The sequence below is a fragment of the Lactuca sativa genome, chromosome 8 (genome assembly GCF_002870075.4).
Source record: "Lactuca sativa cultivar Salinas chromosome 8, Lsat_Salinas_v11, whole genome shotgun sequence".
Taxonomy (NCBI): Eukaryota; Viridiplantae; Streptophyta; class Magnoliopsida; order Asterales; family Asteraceae; genus Lactuca; species Lactuca sativa.
In genome coordinates, this window is record NC_056630.2 from 242660614 (window position 1) to 242681717 (window position 21104).

Here is a 21104-nt window from a genome sequence, read left to right on the forward strand (position 1 = left end):
TTCGTTCTTCCTACTTTGGCTCCAATGTCTTCCCTCTTCAATCAATGAAGAACATGTGATAACCTTCCTTTCTCCCATTCGATTGAGCAACGAAAACGCCCCATGTGAGCTGCTACTGTCGTCAGTTCCTTTCCTACTCCCTATTCGCAGTGGGTATCCATCATCGACCCACCCCTATTATTGCATCTCGTTCGTTTTTCCCTTATGTTGATTGAGTTCTTTTTTGTTTTCTTTTCTTCCAGTCAAACTCAATAAACAAAACACTAACCTGAAGTCACTAATCTCCTCTGATTCGCACCTAACGAATGGAGTAGAAGAGGAACAGATTTCGCATATCCCTTCTGAGGAAGAAGAAGCGTAGACCTGCCTGAGTAGCCTTGTTGCCTTCGTTCATCTTCTCCTTCTCGATCAGACGAGGATCGAAGTCCTTTTCCCGCCCAATTCACATCGTCGACAACGTAATAAGAAAATGAGAGGATGCAGAAATAGAATACGTATATATGAGAGACTAGGGTTAAATAATTGATCAAATAGTTTTTTATGGTAATTTCCATGAATTAAGGGATTTTATTTTAATTGCAATGCTAAAGTTACATAATTACCCTTATTATAATTTTTAATTATATAATTCTTCCTAAATTCCTATTGGTGCATTCATACACACAATAGTTGCTAGAAACATTTGTACCTAACTCTCTCTCTCTCTCTCTCTCTCTATCTATATATATATATATATATATATATATATATATATATAAGCTTAGGTTATTTTGTTTTTACTAACTATTATGTGCCAGAATGCACAGATTTGGACCAACAGATGGAATTAATCAATGGACATGATTTGAGGGTGTATGATATTATAATGAGATAACATGTACCATATAATCACACAAATTTTACCAAAAGGGTATTTTGGACAATTAACTACATTTATAAAAGGAAATTTTCGGATTTTCAGGGATAATTACTTCTACTAAATTTAAAAATATGAATTTTTTTAATTAATTTAATTTTAATTTTAATGTAATTTGTATACATAACCAAATTTATTCTATTAGAATATTTTTTTTTTGTTAGAATGATGTTATTTCAGAATTTTATTCTATTAGAATATTATTGAATAATAATAACATTCTTAAATACGAGGTTAAAAAATAACAACATTCTAATATATTCTTATACATCTGAATTTAAATACAAATTCATACATATTTTTACAGATTAACAGCCTTATTCATTTTAATGTAATTACTAATATTCTAAAAGAATATCAACAAAAATGAATAAAATTCTTAAAAAATAACAACTTTCTAATATTGTGAGTATGATCAAACTTTATTCATTATTCAAGTTATTCATATTAGGTCTTCAACGCATTCTTCCAGTCATTCCTATCACAAAATACAACAAAAACTAATAATGGTTAAAAACATGTTACTTACAATTAACTATCAATTTATATATTTTGGTAGAATACATAGAATATGATAGAATACATAGAAAAAGAATAATAGGCAATCCAAGAGAAATATCTATTACAATAATAATAATAATAATAATAATAATAATAATAATAATAATAATAATAATAATAATAATAATAATAATAGGCAATTCAAGAGAAACGTCTATTACAAAATAATAATAATAATAATAATAATAATAATAATAAAATAACAGGCAAACAAAGATTCTAAAAGAATCATTAAATATAAAGTGTAGTTACCATTTAATTCTGATAGAATATATATGCAATTACCGTTTATAGCATCATACAATTATCCATTACTATTGTGTAACCGAAATATATTATAAAATTTTTAACAAACATTCTTAAAGAATCATTAAACCTAAAGTGTAATTATCATTTTAAATTCTAACCGAGTGTATTCTAACATAATACACTATACAAAGCATAATGTATTCTTACATAATCTACTATATTGTGTATTTGATTTTCCTAAAAAATTTAGTACTCTTTTAGAATACATTGTATAATAGTTTCTTTTTAGTAGTATATGTAATGAAACCATGAAAACTTATCATATGTAATCAAGTTGCAACATAAATTAATAAAATAAATAAAATTACCTAGATGAGTATATCTATGTGTGAAGGTCCAAGAGCAATTCGAGTATTTCTCACAAGTTGGCCGGATGAAATATCAATGTTTTAATCATCAACTTCTCAATTTTAGTTATATAAACATTATCACCAACCTGGAAGGTGTTAGAAAGACATCAAAAATATTCTAAGCATGAAAAGATCTTCAAGCATAAGGTATTCATGGCGTCATTTAAAAACCTTTTGAATTTGCTATTTTATATTGCATTTATGTATTACCACTAAAGATGTATCATGTAATAAAAAAGGAACAATGAATGTATTACCTAAGAAAAAAATATTAACCAACCATTTATATCAAGATTTCTATGTCATTAAATCTTTTTTAAACCAAAAATATTGTGACAAAAAATGAAATTCACCCACATCTTTTCTACTAGACATTTCGTCAAACACCTTTAGGGCACACACAAATCATCACGCTTTGTAGAATATTACTAATGAAATGAAGAACTAAATGCACCAACATCAAATATATTTAAAAATAAAGATTCCTTGAACACCATTACCTAATTACATATCAAAATTTTGCTAAAAATGATATAAGAATATGATTACCTCTAATTAGAAGTAGAGAGGATGAGTGTATGATGGTTTAAGAGTATGTTTACCTGATCAAATAGAATGGTGGCAAAAATGGTGATGAAGATGATGCTGGTGTAGGAAGATGAATAATAGAGATGTAAAGAGCAAACAAAATATGAACGAAATTCATTAATTACCTGTTATGCGTGTATGATTGTATTCATCCCCAGTTAGGTTTTGTTATACATTGAATTGCTAATAAAAAAAGATCACCAACAACAATTAAGTTTAAATCCGATGATAAGGCGGTTGGCAATGGTGACAGGAGGCTAAAGATGGAGATCGGTGATGATGATGGTGAAAATCGATGATTGATAAACTCTAATTGCAACCGCCAACTGAAAATCGATGATTGATAAACCATAACGTTCTTTGGCTGAATATCCTCCATGTTCAGCCTCCCTAGATGGATAACAACAATAACCGCCAGAGAGAACAAGAAGGCAGGCAACGTGAGTCCTTATGTTGATCTACCTGTAGGTGAAAAAGAATAATATAAGAGAGGATATAAGAGAGATAGTAGGTCAAATATATTAATTTATTTCCTTAATTACAGGAAATCAATTAAATGATCCCTTAATTAAAAGTACAAAAGGTCCAAAATACCCTTAAATTATTTATTTAATTATTTATTATTTCTTGAATGTCATTGGTGCATTTAGGAACACAATAGTTGCTAGAAACATTTGAACCTAACTCTCTCTCTCTCTCTCTCTCTCTCTCTCTCTCTCTATATATATATATATATATATATATATATATATATATATATATATATATATATATATTAAATAAAGGAGGTTACAAACACTTAAAATTTAAATAAAAAAAGATTAAAAAAACTACAGCTTCAAACAACTACGACTTAATAGTAGACAAAACACACGACTTAAAAAAGCTACAACTTAATAATAGACGAAACTAGACCTGACAATTTGATACACGACACGAACACGATACGACTTTTCCATGTATGTGTTTTAGAAATTTGTGTTTCGTGTTTATTCGTGTCTGACACGTATTTTAAATTCATGTTTCGTGTCTTATACGTGTCGAACATGAATTACCTGTTTAGACACGTATAAGACACGATACAAATTCGTTTTGACACGTGACACGTACAAACACGTATATACACATATATACTTTAGGGTTAAAATTTTATATTTATAATATATTAGGGATCAATTTCGTAAAAGTAAATAATTAGTTTATATCCCTCGCTTAAAAAAGCCATTAAAAACGTTTTATTCGTTTTTTTCGTGTTATCGTGTAACACGGCTGAAAAACGTGTCTATTCATGTCGTGTCACGTGTCACATGAATTTTTTACGTGTCGTGTTCATGTTTGATATCCTAAACACGTTTTATAATTCGTGTCGTGTTCATGTTTAACAAATTCGTGTCGTGTAAATTCGTGTCTGACACGAATACACGACATGCGGACACGAATACACGACACGCGGACACGGATTGTCAGGTCTAGACGAAACACACGACTTAAAAAAACTACAACTAATCCCAGTTGTAATCTTTAGCGAGATTTCGCTTGGTGTTGCTAATAACCCGACGTTCCTCCTCAGACAATTGATCTCCCATGGGTGTTAAGTAAAGTTGTAATGCACGGTTCTTTTCCTTTCTAACACGATTCATTTCTTTTAACTTTTCCACTTCCAAAAAACCCTCAAACTTATCGTCTAACCCTTTGATTGGGTTTCTTATCTCCTCCGCTTCAGTCGACGAACTTTGTGCTCCTTTCAACTTTCTTTTTGCTTTGTCTCGTCCCATAGGACGACTTGGAACTTCATAAGGACAATACTTGTTGAGGTCAATCCCTCCGATATGCGCATCAGAAGATTGACTGTGGGTGGACTCCGAAGTTTTGGTTCGTTTGGACATCCCCACGTAATCATTTGGACTTTTTAGATCTAGCCATTTTTTATTTCCCTTCACAACTCCCCAAAATGATTCATTGACAAACGGTTTTCCGAATTTCGCCTTGTAAATCTTTCGAACCTTAGCCATGACATCCACCTCAGTTGCACCACTTTAGGGATTTTTCATCGCATTCATATATATGCCGTTGAACTCCATTGCGGCTTGGTTGGCGTTCCTGTTGGATTAATGTCTAAGTCTATAACTATAATTGGTAAGACTTGACTCGACCCGGCATGGTCCATTTGGGTTGCATGGCATCATGCACTTGGATAGACTAAAATGAGAGAAATAAGACACTTATGGTTATTAATATATTATAAGTTCTAGTATATTAATAATAAGAATAATAAGATTATTTAATTAGTATTGATCATGAATTAATCTAGGATTAATTAAATTATCAAAAGAAGACTAATTAAAAATATGGGTTGATTGTGCAAATCATCCATAACTTATATAGTGGGCCAAAGCTCCATGGATAATCAAGTTGGGTTAAACCCATAGGATACTCCATGGATGCTCCATGGAGGTTACATAACTCATGGGTCATGGAAATGAAAGGTCATGACAATTAGGGCTTACATGGTGTAACCCTAATTGTAACACACTATATAAGCATCATATTATTCACCAAAATCGGCCACTAGTGTGTGTAAAAGGAAGGGCTAGCCGATTTCATGTAGTGTAGAATTCTCTCAAGTTATTCCAAGTGTATTTGGTGTTGTGTGAACCATTTGAAGTGTCACACTTGAGGCACTAGGCACTCAAGCTTCATGAAGACTTTCTACATCAAAGAGGTATGTATTCTATCTTGCTATAGTCATTGTTTTGTATGCTAGATTAGGATAATACCTTGGAAAGTTCATATTTGCATGTATAATAGAGAAAACATAGATCCAAGGTATTTAGGGTTGCATGTACACTTAGGAGTGTTAGAATGCTCAAAACCCAACAGTGTTATCAAAGCCAGGTTGTTTTCTGTTATATTGATGCAAATATTTTATTTTCAAAGTTGAAAAAAAAAAGGGAAAAAAACATGAAGTTTGTCAAATTTTAAGATAATTACTTGTTCTTGTGAAAAACTAATTATTTGTAAAATTTGAATAATTTGCTATATGAGTTGAATTAGGTCAAATTTAGTAAAAGATAAAATGATATGATTATTTTATTAATTTTAAAAGTTTAATCTAAAGAGTTTTATTTTTTGAAACCTCCATAAGTTATGGATATGAAAAGGTTTTAAAAAAAATTGATTCAAAGATTTTATGGAGTTACAAAATTTGGTGTTAATGTTTTAAAGAATTCCATAACTTAAGAATAAGTTATGGATCACCAAAAGTTTTTTATGTTACCTTGTTTTTATGAGTGAATTTAGATTAATGAAAAAATTATGTGATAGTTGGTTTTAATCCAAATTAATCTAAAAGAAGTTCATAAAATGTGTTTATGTAACTTAAAAGTCACATTTATGAATCTTAAAACTCATAAAAGTTGCCATAGGTTACAAAATGAAGAGTCTTTTTCCTTATTAAATTGTTTTATGACTCCATAACTTGTCCTCAAGTTATGGAGGTTCAAGAGTCTCTTCATTAAATAATTAATAAAAAAAATGTAACCTAAATTAGTTCCATAAGTTATAAAATAAAGAAAATGAACATTCTTTTATTAGTTTAAAGTCTTTTATAACTTGTCCTCAAGTTATGAAACTTGAAGAGTTTTTGGATTAAAACTACTTTAAACACATAAGTTATGGAATTAATTAGTTTTGAATAATTTCAAAACTTGCCCTCAAGTTTTGGAATTTGAAAAGTGTTCACTTATGAATACTTTAATTCCAAGTTAGCCCTTAGAATTTTAAAAGTTAAAATTCAACCCTTATACTTTATAATATTATAAGTTAATAATATTTATATATATGTATAAGAGTAAAGTCAGTCTTACCATTAGTAGGCCTCATTCACGAAGCCGGTCTATAAGGGGGGTATAAGGTTACTGCCTATAAAATGGCAGTTTAATGGGTGTCCACTCTCACCCACCGCTTCCTTGACCGGTGGAGGGTCGTTAGCCGAACGGGTAGGACAAGGACTAGAATTCTCCCTTCATTAAAAGTATTAATGATAAATACTAAGTAACTAAACCTTTTATAAATACCCAATCTTAGTTACTTAGGAAAATGTGAATAAGGTGCTAATCCATGAAATTACACTTTGCACTTTGTTTAAGTCGGTTAGTGGAGCGTCTGTGGTTAACCGGTACACTAACTGATGGGTTTTGAGCATTCTAACACTTCCTAAGTGTACATGCAACCCTAATAAACCTTGGATCTATGTTTGTCTAAGATACATGCAAATAATTAATTTTCCAAGGTTTATATTCTAGCTAGCATGGCATGGGGATCATGAATCAAATAAAGCTAGTAGAAATACTTACCTTATAGTTGTAGTTGATTGCTTGGAGTTTTAGAGCCTAGCACCAATAGTGTGGATTCCTCAAATGGAAGTCACAAATCACCACAAACTTGGAACTTTGAGAGAATAGTCACTACTATCTTGAAATTGCCCTCACCTCAACAAGTGTCAACTAGTGTCATTTCAAGAACCAAAGCCTCCTTTATATAGTGTGGTGGATTAGGGTTACATCCATGTAAACCCTAATACCCATGTCTCTTCATTTCCATGAGATCCATGGGTTAAAGCTCCATGGAGATCCATGGACTTCCCATGCAAGCCAAGCCCATTCCAAATAAGCATTAGCCCACACTATATAAATATAGAAGCCTATATTTAATTAGTAATATCTTTGATCTCTAAATTAATCCAAGATTAATTATAGATCACTACTAATTAAATAATATGATCTTATATTAATATATTAGAACTTATAATATATTAATAAATCATAACTTGTACTATTCTCAAATATTATCCATAAATTGTTCGGGTGAAGTGCAACCCAAATGGACCATGCCGGGTCGGGTCAAGTACATACCAAATATAGTTATGGGCTTAGACACTATATCCAACACTAACTCATATTTAACAAGGTAGGCAAAGGGTAACTTAATGTTTATCATAGTATCGATGGAGCGTGTGTGGTTAACCGGCACATCGATTGAGGGGTAAACACTTAAGGGTACCAAGTAATTTGCATGGTTACTTCACACCTTGTTTTGTGATCCTCGGCATCCCAGTCACAAAACCTGAAGGGCACACTCAAGATTGAAACATGCCATTGAACAGTTCAATGAATCTCAAAGATCTAGGAGTTTCAAATCTAATTAAAACCTAATAATACATTTCATTTATCTTGGTGGAAATTGGTGAATCGTCATTCACCTACCTTCAAATATTTTATAGCTTGGATTATGACATCCCTCTTCTAAGTTATAAAATAGTTTGTTGGGTCCTAGCCTTAATATTTCATATTGGGTGTCATATTAAGGACTTAAGATCAACTATCTTGAATATCTCCCAAAAGATGTCTGGTTTAGACATTTATGATCTTCCCAAATCTCTTGAGACAAGCTTTCCTAAATGAAGATGATGTCCCATGGAAATCATACTTCTTTCACCTCCTCCAATTATTCTCCCTAACCCACAAGTTCTTGAAAATTTTAAGGTCACTCAAGCCCTATTGGCAAGTACAGGTCTATGTGTGGTCATATCTTGGAGATGTAGTCACATATTGACAAGTCGGGAGAGTTGGGTGTCAAAGTCTTGAGAAAGTTAGTGGCTCAATCACTTTCTAAGTCACATAATGAGTTCCTTTGGGACTCCTATGAAACAGACTAAGACGAGACCCTTAATGATCTTATCCATTTGCTAAGATCAACTTCCTAAAACTTTATGGACATTGACAATGATGACATTGAATATCCAGTAAAGCTCTCTCTTCCCAATGGAAAGGGATCGACCATAGTCAACTCGGTTGACCAAATGGTAAAGAGGGAGTCTAAGTCTGAGATAGTCTCATTATCAAGGGTCCATTGCCAAAGGAAGGGGCATTAATTGCGAAGCTGCCAAATTTACCTAAGGATGTTAAAGTCAATAATTTTGACTCTACTTCAGGTAAAGTCCGCTATCTAACTCTGCTAAGTTTCTATTATGAGATTCTTGATACATGATGTGACTGGGTCACATGTGGATGTTTTAAGAATCAAAGGAAAGTAAAGAAACTTAAAGAAAGAATATGTTGAATCAGATCGCATAGATGTATTTCTATCGCATAGTTTGAAGATTGGATTCTTGAGCTACTTCTTAGGAGTTATGAGATATTGATTAGGAATAGATAACAACAAGTTTTCATATGGATTGTAAAGATAAGTTCTTCCGCAAAGTTTTTAAAATAAAAGGAAAAATTCTGATTTTATTTATTTTAAAATATCCTTACAATGGCATCTGTGAAAATTTTGTTTCTTATAAGATTCCATTAATAGCAAGACTGGAAATATGAAATTGATTCTTTCATTTGTGGTAATGTCGAAATTTACCAAATAAGGATAAATTCTCATTACCCAAGTTTCAATTGGACCGAAACTTGGAATCATGCAAGTTGTATAACATGATGGATGAGAACTTTCAAGCATTGGAAAAGTTAAAACTAACTACTTGTTCACATGGATGTGTGAGTCAAGTAAAGGACTAAGGGATCGAGTACACATTCTTGTGCACTGGTTAAGTCCACCACAAATAATCGATGAGACTATTCGTCATAGTTTACTAAAGCTCAGTAAATATGATTATACTTACAAGCTTAAGTGTAACTCTGAGACATTGGAAAAGGTTCCAATGTAAGGCAGAGCGAATAAGATGAATCAACTTAGGAAGAAAGATAAAAGTTTCTCAAATCTGAAAAGATGGGAGAGTACTTTAGTATCAGTCTTGTGATCATCTTAATGATTAAGAAACCATAGCATAATTATTTCTCTAAAGGAATCTTAGTGCATTCTTATGACTAAGAAGAGGAACTTGAATTGTTGAAATGGTTAAATCAAGAAGATCAGTCATACTTCGTTCCAAAAACAATTCTTAGAGTTATACTCTAAAATTGTAACTTGAGTGACATGTCTTAAAAAAGCTTTAAAACAGTTTTCAAATGTAAGAGTAAAAGTATCCTACTCTTGTACATTTGAAATTGGTAAGTTGTGATGTTTTGGATAAAACAAAGACCAACTAAGGCCAATAATGAGAAGTGTTTGTCTTGATTAGAATCTACACTATCACTTGAATATTTGACAAGAGAGTCTTATTTGTCAAGAGGACAGTGGGAGTCTTAAAGGTCTTGAAAGTCTCAAGAACTAATCAAGAATAAAACCTGAAGTTCTTCACTAGCACACGACTTGAGGTTTATAACCTATCGTGTTGACATATTCTGTGCCCATTCCAATTAAAGTTGGCTTTGCATATGAGTTCTTAGAGTTCTCAATTGGCTGCACAAAAACTTGGAAGCAATGGCAGACCCTTGAGCTGCCAGATGGCAAGAAATTAAGATTCAGTTCAGTCCATATGAGTTTGGATTTGTCATTATCCTTGTCTTGTGACTATGGGTTTGACAATTCACATGGATAAGAACACATACACGATTAAATCTAAGTGTCATAAGGTTTCTCTCCGATTCATGAAAATTATGGTGAGGAAACACTTTCACTAAGTAGATTTTAGTTAGATAGCAGTTGTGATATTTGCATTCTCAAGTCGTTAGTGGAGCGTGTGTGGTTTACCGGCACACTAACCTAGACTTGTGAGAAGTGGCAAAAAGTTCTAACCATTATGATTACGGCATCCCTCTTCATAATTGTTTAGACACAAAAGTGTGCTATCTAAGGGAAGGTGTATGATTTTGATAAAGTTCTATCAAAACAATTTAGTATCAGAAATCTAAACTTTGGTAAGAAAGTCAATAAAGTATTGATTTCTAGAAGTCCAGCTGATTTCTGAGTACATATCAAAGCTAGTGGGAGCATAAGTGTTATGCTAATAATCATCATGTTAGTGGGAGCATGATAATTATGAAGAAGTATTGCAAGTTAGCAATGTTAATTATAGAAAACAAAAGGTTTCAATTGGGAAAAAGTTGTTTTGCTATAATTAAGGGAGAGGAAATTATACTTCATCTCAAATATATAAGCTTAGATCGTGAGGTTTTAATCATTTAGTCAAGGATATATATATATATATATATATATATATATATATATATATATATATATATATATATATATATATATATATGAATTTCATGTTAGAATGGCTCAACATAAGGAAATTCTGTATATGGGTCCATTATTTGCGTTCTAAAATTCGATTATGATTACGACATCCCTTTTCATAATCTGAATTATGAGAACTTGGCAAATAAAAATGGAAATGGTATAGCAAAAGACTGGTTTAGTCTTTATGTGAGACATCATGAATCGTGTCCCATATGCTTCGGATATAGGATCGATTACATGTGCTATATTCATCCTTTCTAAAATTTTCCAAATGCCTGGGGCATTAAGAAAGGAAAAGGTCTAGAACTGGATATGACTAAAATGATTAAGCAATTGTCAAGGACAATCTAAGGTTTACCAAAGATTGGTTGCTCAAGGAAAGTTGGAAGTATAGTGATAATTCTGGAAGGACCATATTGACATAATCTATAAGGAGGCAACTCTTGTTCAGAAGTGATAGTCAAAATGGAATTTGGAAATGTTTCAAAGTTAGAAATTTCAATCTGTGTAAGATTAAGGAAACTTAATGCAGGAAGGATGTTTCTAAGGAGTTGATCTCCTTTGGAATACTCTATAATGATTGTTGCCAAGTCTTTGTGAATTTGTGCATAATCATTACAAGAGGATCGATGCATATAAGTTTAGAATCTAACAGATTTCGGTAAATGACATGAATTTGGAATTCTTGCATTTGCGGTAGGGATTTTGGAGTGTGAAAAGAGAATCATTGAAGTTATGTTCAATTGATCTAGTTCACAAAGTAAAGATCATAGACAAAACATAGTAGGCATACTTGGTGTATGGCATAATTAGTGTTTAGAAAAACATAGTGTAAATGCTTGGAGCATGGGACAACTATTGTTTTAAATTCAAGAATAAAGTTGATAGCCGAAACAATATACAATGAATAATGTGTAATCATATGGTGATAAATAAAAGGTGTTTTATTTATGTTCATAGGTTTTGATACCATATTCGATTCAATTATTCTTGTGTTTCATTTTGCATGTTTTGACTTCCATAATAACTAGGTTATTCTTCCGGAATGACTAAGTTATTCAAACCATCCACAGTTGGTCATATGTTGGAAGTAGATATGAATTAAGACTGTCATGGGTTGGCTTGTAGAGGTCTAAGGTGTTGGACAAAGGGCTACAACACTCATGAGTGCTCATAAGTTCTGAGTATTGGATTCAACCCGCGCTCATTGGAATCACTTCATGGATTTTATCACGAGTGATTGTGAGACGATAATATCTTATATTCTTCAAACCTAGAGATATGAGTTGTTACTACGAGTTGATGGTACATTGATTGCACGAAAACGCATTGGTAACTCGATGTTATAAAACGTGTCTTTGTGTATGATTCAACAAGTATTAGAACAAGCCATATGAGTCGAAGTTTATCCATTCCTTTTACCTTTGGGATAAAAGCGATATATGTGGGCCCCTCGATGATTTGATGATGACAAATGGAAGTGCTCGGCCGGGCCATGACTGATTTGATTTGTTCAATTAGTCAGTCGTCATAAATCGGAAATCGGGAAACAACAAATGGACAGAGAGAATGATTATAATCCATGTCTCAGTCCATATGATATCTAGAATGGAGGAATATATGATCCCTTATCTTATGGACAAGTCATTGACAAAGGTCAGAGGTCATCTACAAGGTCAGAGTTCGACGGAAGCTTTTGAGAGCTACGATTGCCAGTCGGTTCTTGAAGTCATACACAATAATAGTTTTAGACTTATCCAAGTGGGAGACTATTGGATTAATGTCTAAGTCCATAACTATAATTGGTAAGACTTGACCCAACCCGACATGGTCCATTTGGGTTGCATGGCATCATGCACTTGGATAGACTAAAATGAGAGAAATAAGACACTTATGGTTATTAATATATTATAAGTTTTAGTATATTAATAATAAGAATAATAAGATTATTTAATTAATATTGATCATGAATTAATCTAGGATTAATTAAGTGATCAAAAGAAGACTAATTAAAAATATGGGTTGATTGTGCAAATCATCCATAACTTATATAGTGGGCCAAAGCTCCATGGATAATCAAGTTGGGTTAAACCCATAGGATACTCCATGGATGCTCCATGGAGGTTACATGACTCATGGGTCATGGAAATGAAAGGTCATGACAATTAGGGCTTACATGGTGTAACCCTAATTGTAACACACTATATAAGCATCATATTATTCACCAAAATCGGCCACTAGTGTGTGTAAAAGGAAGGGCTAGCCGATTTCATGTAGTGTAGAATTCTCTCAAGTTATTCCAAGTGTATTTGGTGTTGTGTGAACCATTTGAGGTGTCACACTTGAGGCACTAGGCACTCAAGCTTCATGAAGACTTTCTACATCAAAGAGGTATGTATTCTATCTTGCTATAGTCATTGTTTTATATGCTAGATTAGGATAATACCTTGGAAAGTTCATATTTGCATGTATAATAGAGAAAACATAGATCCAAGGTATTTAGGGTTGCATGTACACTTAGGAGTGTTAGAATGCTCAAAACCCAACAGTTCCTCCACTTCGAGTAAATTGAATCGGGGTTGCGGTAGTTCTTATTCATTCGGTTGTAAAAATTATTACAAAGTTTTTGTTTGAAGGTTGTTGATTCTTGGTCTTTCCCGTGGATTGGGTCCTCCGACTCATCTAGCCATGATTGAGCTAGTGCCCTTTCTTCATCATCCGTCCACCCTCTACTTGGAGCTCTCCCTTTTTTTATACGTGTGGTTCCACTTCAGGCCCTTGAAAGGATTCTTGAACTGAATCTTCAACGAGGCCTTCATCAAGAGAATCAGATGATGGTTGATAACATGGTGGTGATGAAATGTTTGGGTATGGAAGTTTGTTGACTGAGTGTTTGGAGGTGTAAGGTGTAGTGATGGAAGGTTTGAAAATTTCTTTTTGTTGTTTCTTGTTTTTTTTGTTTGAGATGAAGACATTTTTTCTTGAATTGAGAGAGTTTGTGAAAAAGATATGATATTTTGTGTGTGTAAATTGGTGAGAGTGTTGTTTAATTTATATTAGTTGAATTGGTATATATATATATATATATATATATATATACCACTTTTTTAATAATTAAATAACAAGTGAATTGTTGAGGTTGTGGAGATATTAATATTATCCATTGTTGAGAATTGAGATATTTGAGTTTAGCCATAAATTACTTTGCATGGACTCCGATACATATTGTAATCCCAAAGAAAGTATTCCACCCAATCAAAGTCATCTGTTTCTTTCTCTTACTTCTCACTTTCAGCTTTGTGAATATCATTTGGCGAGCCCCCTAGCGAGAGCTAGGGGTGGTGTTCTACATCAATGGCGAGCTAAGCGAGTGGCTTTGGCGAGTGCCACTCCGCTTAGCCTAAGTGTTCGACACATGTTAAACTGCCAATTGATGGCTTTGGCGAGTGTCACTCATGCTTTCAAATGTTGATCTGTGTTGTTAAAATTTGGTATTTTTTTGGTTTCTAGAGCAAGTTACAAAGGATATTTTGAAGGAATTTCTTGCTAGATATGGGAAAGTGGTGGACATGGAGAAGGAAAACAAGAGGATGGGAATGGTACACCGTAAGTCAACAATTGCAATTGGTAAAGAGTATGATCTTCCAACTGGGGGATAACCATCTTCCTTAATTACCTTTTTATACTCATAACCCTTTCAAGGGTCAACTCAGGTCAAAGTCAAAGTCAAGGTCAACACCTTGGTCAAAGTTAACTTTTGCTCAAAGTCAACATCTGGTTGACTCAACTCGCCAAGTTGGTTCCCTAACTCGTCGAGTTCTCTAATCCACCAAAATACTGAAACTTCGATCCTACTCGTCGAGTTCTCCTTCATACAAAATTAGGACCCTTTGCTCTTGACTTGCCGAGCCCGTCCATAAACCCGTCGAGTCCTTCTTCATACAAGTTGGGACACTGCCTTGAACTCGCCGAGTTCATCCTTGAACCCGTCGAATTCTTTGATCTTCAAGTCCATTTTCACGTCCATCTTGCCGAGTCCTTTTCTAGACTCAACCAGATTGCTCCGAAACAGAAAAGGTTGGGGAATAATAACCTGACTCGCCGAGTCCTATGAACGACTTGCCGAGTCCCCCAAAGTCCAAGTCCATGCAGTCGACTTCAGTCGGGCTTAACGCATTCAAAATGTAGATCTGACCTCCTAGGGTCGATATTACACGTAAAGTTATAAACTTTACGTGCATGCAAGGTGTTATGACCCAAAAACACCATTTCCAAGTCTAAAATGAAGTCTAGGCCAAAGGGAAGGGCTAAAGAATTATAATATCGTAAACTTTATTGCTATAGGGGCTAAAAGGGATTTGGATCTGAAGTTACAACTTCAGATCACACTCCATACTCCAAAAAGTTTCACAAAATATCTAAAAGATGGCCCTAAACTCAAACAACGAGAGATCTAATGAATGAATGAGCAAGGTACAGACTTTATACCTCGAATGAGCTGGGAATATGACAAAATCTCTAGATCTACTTGTTTCCTCTTGATCTCCCAAGCTTCCTCCCTCCTCTCAAGCTTCAAAAACACACAAAATGACACAAAGTAGCTCAAGAACACTTCCAACTAATTAGGGTGTCGAGAATAGGGTATGAGGGTGATGAAGGTTGGAGTGGAGGTCATATAAGTTGTTTAAATATGGTGCAAAGCCTAAAATTTTGGGGTTTCATCCAGGTCTACTCGTTGAGTCGGGGCTTTTGACTCGGTGAGTAGACTCTTCCACCCGCGTCCAAAAAAATTCTCATCTACTCGACAAGTTGGGCCTCTAACTCATTGAGTCCCAGTGTAAAAATACAAAAACTTATATTAAAAATACATACCGGGAACCGGACGTTACATAATGTGAGGGGCGACCATAAGAGTTTTGTACGACAAGAAGGTTATGTAGAATTTGAAAGAAAAATTCAAAGGGGGAAGGGGTAAGGTCTTGTATATATTAAAATGTTGGTCGATTAAGAGCATACATAAAATGAATATAAGGATTGTGGAAATAAGGATGTTATAGTGGACATAAAGTGCAATTGTGGGGTATGAATTAAATATGACAATTAAAAATACAATTATTGGTATATTTTAATTAAATAACTATTGATTACAATTTCTTGGAGACAAAATATTGAATGCGACTACAATTGTCACATAATATATCTGTTTAAGCACGTTGAACTCATTTCTCATTATATATAATATTTTTCTTGGAAGCATATTTTTTTTCAACTTATATAGTGGTATTTGTAATTAAAAAGAGGACAATCTATATCCTTTGTCAACCTACCTAATTCCATCATATTCAATCCTGAATAACTCGTTTTCGATTGTTCCATTTAAATTTACATGAACCAAACGTCACTTAAGTGTTCGGTGCGTGTAAAACTGCACAACATAACAAAAGTAGCTGTCATATTTAACAAAAATAGAAATTTTGGGTTCATAGTGAAATTCTTCAAAAACCAAAGGGTGTATATGTAATTATCTTTCTCCAAATGGAGAAGGCGGGAAGCATATGCTTTCTCAGTTGTGGCTCCCTTTTTGTACCCTTTGCCCTATGCGAATAATTTGTCACATCATCTCAAATCCCCTTATATTGCCTTAATTTCTTCGTCTCCCTTCAATCCCATTTACGATTTCTCAGTTCTCACCACACCATCGCTATGAATGGCAATCGCATCTCTGCCGTGATTTTCGATTTGGATGGCACCCTTTTGAACACAGGTATCGTAGTTCCTATACTTGCTTCATCTTCGTTCTAGTATAACAACGGATTATTATGACGAATGTAAAACTACTTGCTTGCTTATCCATTATTTGTAATTCAAGTTGAAATAACACATTCAAAGAAGCCCTAATTACAACTTTTTAACTTTTAAGCACATAATATGAGTATCTAAGCATGAATTACGACAACTTAAGCGTAAAGTACAACTAAACATCTCTGGTATTTATGTTTCGGTTCATTCTTTCAAATGTTGATCTGTGTAGCTCATATTTTGTTGTTAAAATTTGGTCTTTTCTGGTTTCTAGAGCAAGTTACAAAGGATCTTTTAAAGGAATTTCTTGCTAGATATGGGAAAGTGGTGGACATGGAGAAGGAAAACAAGAGGATGGGAATGGTACACCATGAGTCTGCAATTGCAGTTGTTAAAGACTATGATCTTCCAATTACACCTCAACAATACACCCAAAACATCATGCCCATGTATCATGAAAAGTGAGTTCTCTTTCTGGGTATTCCTTGTAAAACTTAACACTCCATAAAGCAAACTTGATATGATCCTGGTCTTAGATTATGCATCATTCTTTTTCTTGTTTGGAGGCATTAACTTTAAACATCTGTGGTTCAAAATTTTGATTGGTGGAGACCTTTACAATCATCATGGTTTTTGGCCACATGTTTGATTGACATGTTTAGCCATTAAAATTGTTTATGTGATTACATATTTATATTTTTAAACCAATTTAGTTTAATTATGTTTCCATCAATTCCAAGTTGCTAAAAACAGATTTAGTACCATAAGGGATGATGACGTGTCTTATGCAAGTTGTGTTCTTGTAGGTGGCCTCAAGCCAAACCACTTCCTGGTGTCAATCGCCTCATTAAGCATCTCCATAAACATGGAGTTCCTTTTGCACTTGCTTCCAACTCCATAAGGAAGAATGTTGAAGTCAAAGTCTCTTCCCAGAAAGGTCATGGTTTTTCCTTTTTTTCTACTCTTTTTGCTATTAAGTCTTATCAAACCACATTCTCTTAGAAGATTTACTCACATTCATGTTTACATATACCTACATACACATCCACACTAGAAAAATAGTCCTTGTTTCTTTAGTAAAGTTGTATTGTTTTCTTGTTTAATTATCTTCTGATGTGTTTTTTTTTATCTACTTTTCTTTACACCAATTTCGATATAGAAACTTTCATGTAATCATCTTCCACTATAGTATTTATGTGGAAGTAAGTATTCATAATGTAATATATCATGATATGAATGATGTCCAATGAAAAAGCAAATTTGCAGCCTTTTCTTTTTGCACTTTTTGCATATGCTGAGGAATAGTGAATCCTTTTAATTGTTTCTTAAAATCATACCTTGTGAGTTCCACATATGTAGGAGCATGTTAATTTAAGAAAAAGACAAACTTTGTTCTTAATTCTTATTAAGAACTTCTTAAGCATGTTGATGTCTATTGGACAGAGTTTTTTTATAATATTATTTCTTATAAATTTTTTCTTACAACAGGTTGGAAAGAATACTTTTCAGTAATTCTTGGAAGTGATCAAGTCAAATCAGGAAAACCTTCTCCAGATCTGTAAGCTTTGTAAGCATTTATATGATGATTATTTAAAAGTTGTTTTTGGCCATTTATCTCATAGCTGAGAGCCAAAACTTGGACACAATACAAAAAAAAAAAAAAAAACTTTTTTCAAGTATAAGGGAAAGTTCTTGTGACTTACTTTTCTTAAAATTATGAAAATCACTTAAACATTAGATTCCTGGAAGCTGCAAATAAGATGGGTGTGGATGCATCTTGCTGTCTTGTGATAGAAGATTCTCTGTAAGTGAATTTTGGTATTTTTTCACTTTTCTAGAGTATGTCATATTAAGGGGGTACTTTAGGTATTTGATAGTTTGTCAAAGACTATATCAACAGGGTTAATAATGTAATTATACCAACAGTGTAGGGGTTAAAGCTGGAAAGGCTGCAAAAATGCAAGTGGTGGCTGTTCCTTCTATTCAAGATGAATCAGATCAATATTCAATTGCTGATCATATAATTCGTTCATTTCTAGATTTTCAACCAGAGCTTTGGGCACTCCCTCCTTTTGATGACTGTATATATATACATATATATTTTTTTTAATCAAGATTCCATGCAAATGCCTTACACCATATTATATCTATATATATATATATATATATATATATATATATATATATATATATATATATATATATATATAGTTTGCAATAATAGTTTATCTTTTTCAGGGGTGATGAATGCATTACCAATTGAACCAATTTGTTTCAAGGCTTCAAACAAAAATGGATTTCTTCAAGAACTTTCAGGTTTACATTGTTTAAAATAGAGCAAATTACACGAATGGTCCCTATGGTTTAGGGTAATTTGCTCGTTTGGTCTCTAACTTATTCTTTTTAACTTGGAAGGTCCCTACTGTTTGTTTTTGTTACGCGTTTGGTTCCTGTCTTACCTAAAAAGACTATTTTTCCCTTATTTTTTTAATTTATTTAAATAAACACACCTCCAACCCCACCCCTCACATTATTTTACCTACGTCATCGTTTTTTTCTATTTAAATAATAGTCTTTTTAAGTAAGACAGAGACCAACCACGTAACAAAAGCAAACAATAGGGACAAAGTGCGTAACAAAAACAAATAATAGGGACCTTCCGAGTTAAAAAAGTTAGGGACCAAACGCGCAAATTACCCCAAACCATAAGGACTATTCATGTAATTTACTCTTTAAAATATACTTTGATTTCTTTTTGTTTATATTGAATCTCTCTTAAAACTTTTTTCAAGAAATTTGGAATATTGGTGTAGACAATTTGAGCAATGTTTGTTGATTTATTCATGTCTTTTGTTGGTTATTCAGTTAATGGAGCTTCTGATCTTCCTAATCAAGCATGGGGTGTGTATTTTGGGTGGGTTGAAGTTGACTCACAACAGAGATTCAAGATTATAGTTAGCATAAAATGGGACTATACTTCTGGCTCTTTTGGAAAAACCATTGTGAGATTTCAAACAATTGCATATATAAAATAAAATGCGATTATAAATAAAGATAAACATGTTTAGTAATGTTTAGCTTTGATTTCAGGAAGCTTGTTTTATGAATGGAAGCAATGAGCAAATCTATGATGAGCCAATGAAAGTGACACTAGTTGGTTTCATCAGAGGATTCGATACAAAGGTAACTAAATTTATTTAAAAAAAAAAAAATTCTACTTATATTAGTGTAAGTTTTTTTTAAAAGAAAAATCATACATGATTTACAGAAGAATCCTTCAAGTGATACTCACATACTTGATCAAGATAAGTCAATAGCAGAAGCTTGCTTGGATTTAGCAGAATATCAGTATTAACAGTGCCTATTGGTGGGAAAAGTTAAACTTTTAAACCATTGCACTGAAATAAGTTCAAATTTATACAAGTTATTAGAATACATCATCTTTCTGATAAAGAACTGGAGTTGTGTCCATGTGTTTGTGGATGGATCAATGTGATTTGATGTTTTTAAGCTTGAAATGTAATAGGTCCCACATTTGGGATAATAAGAACATTTGAAATAATATAAATTTTGAACTTTAATGAGTATGATATAACTTGTTGTTATGTATTTTGATAGTTGAGTAATGGAATGAATTGCAATGTATAATTCTTTTATGGCCATTGCTTTTATTAATATCTCTAAATTCTCTATTATGGATTGGTGGTTTGAAGGAGTTAGATGATAAGATTTGATGATTTGGTTTGTTCTCTAAGTTCTACTTGCAAGGTAACAAATGTGGATTATGTATCATTTTCATTCATTTTTGAAAGAGTTTGAAATACTATGAAAGAGTATGTATTTCAGTGTAAGGTGATCATGTGCGTGTTATTGGTTTGTGTATCGAAGGTTCAAAATGTTCACTTTCAAGAAAACAATTAGGATGTGAAGAAATTAAAGTTTGTCACTTGTTTGGTTGGCATGAAATGGATTGTAAATTATGAGGAGAAATATACAAAGAATTAGAAGATGAAATTTGACCTACAAATTAAATAAACCATCAGTAAAAAGTACTATAACACATTGATTTTGAAGAAGATTGAAAACATCAACCACTTGCACAATGACAAGTTTATTGCTTGAAAGGTTCATGATATGAACTATGGCAAATTGCAATAAAGTCAGTAAGTTTTATCGAAAATTTTGATTAACATCATGTTTTCTTCTCCATAATTATGTCATTATATTTACAATTTTGTTATAATATCAACTAAATGATTGGTTTTTCTTATTCTCCCACTAACCAATTTACCCAGATTGCAATAGAGTCATTAAGTTTATTCAAAATTCCGATTTTAACACCATTTTTTTTTATAAATTTATTTATAAAAAATGTCTTTACATTTATAATTTTGTTTTAATGTCCAACATGGATGCACATAGAAAATATGATTGGCGCAAAGACA

General features: G+C 32.8%; 1 protein-coding gene across 1 annotated transcript; it reads left to right on the forward strand.

Annotated features, from left to right (window-relative positions):
* The first annotated feature begins 16443 nt into the window (after positions 1-16443).
* On the forward strand, positions 16444-20246 carry LOC111911308 (bifunctional riboflavin kinase/FMN phosphatase). The gene is made up of 10 exons (XM_052766948.1): positions 16444-16624; positions 16934-17120; positions 17466-17596; positions 18148-18217; positions 18398-18463; positions 18586-18740; positions 18898-18975; positions 19525-19661; positions 19750-19842; positions 19928-20246. The coding sequence occupies exons 1-10, from the start codon at positions 16564-16566 to the stop codon at positions 20012-20014; spliced, it is 1065 nt and encodes a 354-aa protein (XP_052622908.1). The 5' UTR covers positions 16444-16563; the 3' UTR covers positions 20015-20246.
* Positions 20247-21104: the final 858 nt, after the last annotated feature.